At 34.5% G+C, this 6,860-nt stretch overlaps 1 protein-coding gene across 1 annotated transcript in view; it reads left to right on the forward strand.

Moving 5' to 3' along the window:
* Nucleotides 1-4,970, forward strand: part of LOC106331244 (anaphase-promoting complex subunit 6-like) — a 6,863-nt gene extending 1,893 nt beyond the window's left edge. The window contains exons 2-16 of the mRNA XM_013769555.1: nucleotides 1,736-1,853; nucleotides 1,951-2,024; nucleotides 2,284-2,323; nucleotides 2,495-2,540; nucleotides 2,662-2,741; nucleotides 2,900-3,078; nucleotides 3,155-3,280; nucleotides 3,482-3,556; nucleotides 3,648-3,773; nucleotides 3,913-3,982; nucleotides 4,080-4,162; nucleotides 4,255-4,368; nucleotides 4,451-4,550; nucleotides 4,636-4,671; nucleotides 4,760-4,970. Of these exons, the coding sequence (XP_013625009.1) occupies nucleotides 1,736-1,853; nucleotides 1,951-2,024; nucleotides 2,284-2,323; nucleotides 2,495-2,540; nucleotides 2,662-2,741; nucleotides 2,900-3,078; nucleotides 3,155-3,280; nucleotides 3,482-3,556; nucleotides 3,648-3,773; nucleotides 3,913-3,982; nucleotides 4,080-4,162; nucleotides 4,255-4,368; nucleotides 4,451-4,550; nucleotides 4,636-4,671; nucleotides 4,760-4,864 (1,372 nt within the window). The 3' untranslated portion in view covers nucleotides 4,865-4,970. The remainder of the gene's footprint in view (nucleotides 1-1,735; nucleotides 1,854-1,950; nucleotides 2,025-2,283; nucleotides 2,324-2,494; nucleotides 2,541-2,661; nucleotides 2,742-2,899; nucleotides 3,079-3,154; nucleotides 3,281-3,481; nucleotides 3,557-3,647; nucleotides 3,774-3,912; nucleotides 3,983-4,079; nucleotides 4,163-4,254; nucleotides 4,369-4,450; nucleotides 4,551-4,635; nucleotides 4,672-4,759) is intronic.
* Nucleotides 4,971-6,860: the final 1,890 nt, after the last annotated feature.

Raw genomic sequence — 6,860 nt, forward strand, 5'->3', positions numbered from 1 at the left:
AGCTCATCTCCAACTCGAAGACATTGGAATGGGATTAAACATGTTTTTCGTTACCTCCAAGGGACCATTGATTTAGGCTTGTTTTATCCTAAAAGTTCAAAAGGTCAAATGGTTGGTTTTGCAGATGCAGGATATCTTTCAGATCCACACAAAGCCCGATCGCAAACAGGATACGTTTTTACGATCGGAGGCACTGCCATATCTTGGCGTTCCCAGAAACAAACGCTCGTGGCTACTTCTTCAAATCATGCTGAGATCATTGCACTCCATGAAGCAAGTAGAGAATGTGTATGGCTGAGATCAATGAGCCGACACATCTGTTCAAGCAGCGGGATTGACGAAAATACGGAGCCAACTATTCTATATGAAGATAATGCAGCATGTGTTGCTCAAACAAAGGACGGATATATTAAAAGCGATAGAACAAAGCATATTCATCCGAAGTTCTTCTCATATACTCAAGAGCTCGTAAAGAAGAAAGAGATTGAAGTAAGATATGTCCAATCATGCGACAATGCAGCCGACCTCTTCACAAAAGCACTTCCTACTTCGGTATTCAGAAAACATGTCCATAACATTGGGATGCGCCATCAGAAGGATCTATGACTGTTCATTCGAGGGGGAGCTTACGTAGTTGTACTCTTTTTACCTTACTATGGTTTTTCCCATTGGGTTTTCCTGGAAAGGTTTTTAACGAGGCAACAAAGACATTAAGAGAGAGCGGATAGTGACACCGGCCCCCAAGGGGGAGTGTTACGAAAGTCAAAGAAAAAAAAGCAGCAGCCACCGCAATTGTTGAAAATATAAAGATGTGGGGTCCGCTGCACTATTTGCACAGTAAATTTTTTTCTATATATACGAACGTTTTCGTTCATTTGTAATTGCACCTCAACCTTCTCTTCTCTCTATAATAAACTCTTCCTATCAGTGTTAAAAATTCTACGGGTATAAATTTTGCTCTTATTCAAATTCCCGCGATACAATAAAATTCCACTTCTTTTTTTTCATAACAGTTTCAAATTTATTATCATTAGTCAACAATGACCGCTTCAACACGACAAAATAGGGTTCTTGCAGGTGACAGAGGAGCCTCTGTTTATAACGGCTACAGATTCCATTTTCCGACATATATGGACTTGCTTTTCTTCTGCTTGATCCTCTTTAAGACTTACTTTTTGTAAATGTGTACATATGAGAATATATGAGCAAAAATACTATCATATGGTAGAAGAAACAATGACATCATGCTATCCATTACTACTCATCATACTATTTGGATATTTTAAAACATTATATGATAAAACATGTGAACTATCAGATACACTATGAATGTTAATTTTTTTTTTGGTCAAAAACTACTTCATTAAAATTCAATCTAAAAGGTTATACTCCTTCGAAGAAGGCAGAGTCTACAAAGGCGAGAGCTGACTTTGCCACCAAGTCAGCCTCTGAATTGTTTAAACGAGGAATAAAACTGAAGCAAATAGAATCAAACAAGGTACTGAAGTGGTAGATGTCGTACAATATCCCATATAGTGCAGGTCTGGTTTCCTTCGCCTTAATCATGGAGATTAGGACTTGAGAGTCAGAGTAGACCGTCAGGGATCGAAAGTTCGACGAAGCAGCCGTCATGACTGCAGAACGGACAGCAATGGCCTCGGCCATCAATGCTGAAGAGAAAAAACGTCGGGAGAAGCTGATGTTTGGAATGCGAAGAGATGAGGAGCCTTTGAAGGGATCAGTGTTTATTGATGCTTGGTGATGCCAAGGTTGATGAAGATGGTAATGTGTATGACGCTAAAGATGGTAACTTGATTTATTTTGATAAAGATGGAGAGGACCGTGAGATTAATGTAAGTTTATTTAACCCTTCTTTTTCAGCTCAATTGTTGGAAAATGAAGGTTATGTAAGTACATTAACTGATGTATGTGGGGTTTGTGTGTTTGCAGATATCATCTGCAATATGCTTTTTGAGAGGGAAAGCATATGGAGCTTTACAAAACCGTTCACAAGCTCGGCAATGGTTAGTTTGGGCTTTTTCACCTGTCTTTCTTGTTCAAGTGATCATCTGTTATTTATATTTTGATCACTGGAAGAGAGTGATCTTGTTAATTAATGATGTGACATGAACACTGCATTTATGTAAGATTCATTCAAGTGCTAGCTAGATGTATTGGGAACTTGTTGTATATCTTGGCTGATCCATCGATTATGATTGAGTGTTGTGTAGGAATCTTGAGCTTTATCATTATTTAGCTCATGAATTTCGGTTGTTATTGCAGGTATAAAGCTGCTATCAAGGCTGATCCGCTGTGCTATGAGGTACTTCTAGTGCTTTATTCAATTGATTTTGTTATCATGAAAAGTTTCGGAGCTAATTTGGGAGGATAAATTTTCTCATCACTTTATAAAGTAGTAAAAAAACTAAAGTACTTTCTCTATAAATTAGAAGATAATTTTACATGATGTGGTCTCTGTAACCTATCATTTCAGGCGTTGGAATGCCTTATTGAAAGTCATATGCTCACATCTGAAGAAGGTGGGTTTATGATACTTCCAAGTTTTATTTGTTCTTTATTTTAGTGTCTTATTTGTGCCATGGCGCAGTTGGTTTACATACTAAAAGGTGACTGCCAAGTTATTTTTTCCATTAATTTCAGAATCAAATCTGCTTTCCTCGCTTCAATTTAGTCCAGAAGACGGATGGCTCTCTTCTTTCTATTCATGCTTGATAAAGAAGGTAAAATTTATTATGCAATAATGTGTTTGATCCGGTATGTTTTGATGACTATGTAGCACTGATATTTGGAAGTTGCGTGTTGATTCTCTATTCTGCTGATTTCGTTTTGCAAGCATCATTTAGTTCTTATTAAGTAATGATTAGTTCTTCATTTCCAGTATGACAAAGAGAGCACAGTAGAAGCTAGGTTCAAGAAACTTGAGAACGAAATTAGTGGTTGTGTGTCTGGCTCATCTATGATCAGTACACTGGTCAATAACACTGATCTGTTGGCCTGTGAAGCTGAGTACTACCATCAATGCTGTCAGTATCAGAAGTGTTTCGAACTAACCTCTGGGTAAGTTGTATATTACTAATTTTGAGCAATATGAAGCCTGAATGGTAACGTGGATTTGTTTGGTCTAATTTGACAGACTTCTTGAGAAAGATCCGTTTCATCTAAAGTGTACCTTGGTACATTTGGCCGCTGCCAAGGAGCTTGGTAATTCAAATGAGCTCTATCTAATGGCGTGCATTTTGGTAAAAGACTACCCTTCGAAGTGAGTATAAATTTTATTTCTTGTTTTGTGGCCTGTGTGTGAGCAACTGAGCATGTCAATTAGCATATATGTCTTCTGTTTTTATTTCAATCCTAGCTAGAATATTATAACCTGTTTTCTTTTTTTTTTCGAGTTAATATGTAATCAAGACTCTTTTGTTTGATGCTTTATGGTGTAAATAATCACTAATAACCTTGTAGGAGCCCTGTCATGGTTTCCGGTGGGTTGTTACTACTATTGTATCAAAAAGTATGCTGAAGCTCGGCGGTACTTTAGGTAATTATGCTGGCTTGATCAACTCTAGTAGGTAGGTGCAATAGTACTCGTCTGACCTGGTGATCCATTTTTTTCTAATATGGTCTTGCAGCAAAGCGACGAATATAGATGGCTCATTCTCACCAGCTTGGATAGGCTTTGGTAATTCCTTTGCCGCACAAGAGGAGGGTGATCAAGCCATGTCTGCCTATCGAACTGCAGCTAGGCTATTTCCAGGGTAATCAAGTTACTCTTCCTTTCTTCATAATTAGTAATGTCCACAATGAGTCATTCTCAGCCTGAAGCATTGTGGAAGTCTTCTTATTACGTTACGAATTGTCTGTGACAGGTTAAATCTTGATATTATCTTGTTCCAGGTGTCATTTGCCAACTCTGTACACTGGAATGGAGTATATGCGAACTCACAGCTACAAGCTTGCGGACCAGGTAACAAGTTACAACATGCCGTTTGGTGTCTTCAAATGTTATCGCTTATCGTTTTTGCTAATATATTATTTATCTTTGATATCTACTCTTGGTCCAGTTTTTCATGCAAGCAAAGGCAATATGCCCTTCAGATCCACTTGTTTATAATGAACTCAGAGTTGTTTCATATCATATGAAAGAGTGCGTTCCATGCTCTTTATATTCTGCTTATCTCCGACATTTTCAAATGGTCAGTCCTGTAATCTGAGTCAACAATTTTCACTACATTTCAGGTATGGTAAAGCTGTGAGGTGGTTTGAGAAGACGTTGGCCCATATACCATCTGTATTAACTGAAATCTGGGAACCAACTGTGGTCAACCTCGCTCATGCATTTAGGAAGCTAAGGTATAGTGGTGCCAACACAACTACCAAGAATTTATTTAATAAGAATTTATTTGCGAGCCAATAAAAGAGCACTTATTAACAGGAAGTACCGTGAAGCTATATCATACTATGAAAGAGCACTTACGCTATCAACTAAAAGCTTAAGCACTTATTCCGGCTTGGCGTACACTTACCATTTGCAGGTATTCGGCTGTTCTTTAAACACCAGTCATACTTTTCTAAAGCAAACAGTTGTAATTTTCCCACTTTCATCTTAATCTTTTCCAGGGGAATTTCTCAGCTGCTATCTCTCATTATCACAAGGTATTGCAAACTTCTAGTGATGTCCGTAATATTTTAAACCTTCTTCCTTTTTTTAATCATGTGCTATGTTTCTTTTCCAAATCTTCAGGCCTTGTGGTTGAAACCTGATGATCAATTCTGTACCGAGATGTTGAACGTGGCTCTCATGGATGAATGCCAGAACGGGCTTGATTCAACGGTTGAGCTCTGTTGAGAATTTGGTCAGTTAAATCAACCGCCTTATTTTCTAGTTCGTGCTGTAATTTATATGTACTATCATTGTGACGCTTGAAAAGATAATATATGACTTATTCCATTCATCCAAGAGACTATTACAATATATTTTATAAAGAATCTACGCATTTCTGCTTCTTTTATTTTACATTATATAGAGCTTTTAACGTAAAACTCAATATTTTCGTAGGGTTAGCAGATAGATTTTGAGAAAAATTCAAAAAACATAACAATATTGTTTTAATGCATAGTTGTCTCATGTAATATACGATGATGGTCAAAGAGGTTTGGAACCTTTGTTGTCTACATTTATCTAGAAAATAGCGGTTTTACAATGGTTAGTCCACTAATTTAAGAAGTATACGAAGATTATAGGTTTAAGTATATAAAACATTTACCAAAATTCAATATATTTGTAGGGGTTAACATATAGATTTTGAGAAAATTTCAAAAAAAGCAATTGTTCTAAATAGACCATTTTCAAGTTTTGATCACAAAAATAGACTACAAAGAGGAAAATGACCAAAATGTTTCATTTAATAGGTAAAAAGACCCTAATACCCTAGATATATAAAAAATAAAAAATAAAAAACAAATTAAAAAAAATAATAATATTTGAAAACATATAATCTAAAACTATAAAAAAATTATTATTATTTTTTTTCAAATTTTCTTTTTGTAATTCGAAAATACTTATTGAAACTATTTTTAAAATTTTTATTTTCAAATTTTTAATATTTATTTTTTATTTTATAAACCCTAAGGTTTGTATTAGTTAACCCTAGGGGTATAAGTGTATATTTACCTCTTTAATGAAACATTTTGGTCATTTTGATCCTTAAAGTCTATATTTGTGACAGAAACTTTTTTAATGTTATCCTAGGGTATTTCCGTATTTCCCTTTTAAAAAATATGACAATATTGTTTTAATGCATAGTTGCATCATGCACTAACATATGATGATGTTGAAAGAGGTTTGGAGCCTTTGTTGTCTCCTTTTTTCAAGAAAATAACGACTTTATAGTGGTTATTCCACCGATTTACGGAGTATTATGAAGTTTTACTAAATTAATTGATAAAAATTATAACAATTCTCATATGCCATGAAAGAAAGTTTAACATACATTAATACAAATGTAGAATGTTGTTAGAAATTTTAAAACAACACTAATATGTTTAGGATTCAGTATATAGAGCGTTTAACATAAAACTCAATATTTTCGTAGGGGTTGTTAATACATAGATTTTGAGAAAAATTCAAAAATACAAAAAATATAAAAATATTGCTTTAATGCCTAGTTGTCTCCTCTACCAATATACGGTGTTGGTCAAAGAGGTTTGGAACCTTTGTTGTCTTCATTTCTCTAGCGAACAGTGATTTTATAATGGTTACTCCACTAATTTAGAGAGTATATGAAATTTTACTAAATTAATTTTTAAAAAAAATTGAACGATGCTCATGTACCATGAAAGAAAGTTTAGCATACACTAATACAAATGTATAATGTGGTTAGAAATTTTAAAACAACACTAAATATTACAGACTTCAGTATAGAAATCAATTATCAAAATTCAATATTTTTGTAGGGGTTAAAACATAGATTTTGAGAAAATTTCAAAAATATGACAATATTGTTTAAATCCATAGTTGCATCATGCACTAACATATGATGATGTTGAAAGAAGTTTGGAGCCTTTGTTGTCTCCGTTTTTCAAGAAAATAGCGACTTTATTGTGGTTATTCCACCGATTTAGGGAGTATTATGAAGTTTTACTAAATTAATTGATAAAAATTATAACAATTCTCATATGCCATGAAAGAAAGTTTAACATACATTAATACAAATGTAGAGTGTAGTTAGGAATTTTAAAAGCACACTAAAATGTTTAGGCTTCAGTATATAGAGCGTTTAACGTAAAACTCAATATTTTCGTAGGGGTTAACACATAGATTTTGAGAAAAATTCAAAAAATAT

Source organism: Brassica oleracea, chromosome C3, assembly GCF_000695525.1.
Source record: "Brassica oleracea var. oleracea cultivar TO1000 chromosome C3, BOL, whole genome shotgun sequence".
In the NCBI taxonomy this organism is placed as follows: Eukaryota; Viridiplantae; Streptophyta; class Magnoliopsida; order Brassicales; family Brassicaceae; genus Brassica; species Brassica oleracea.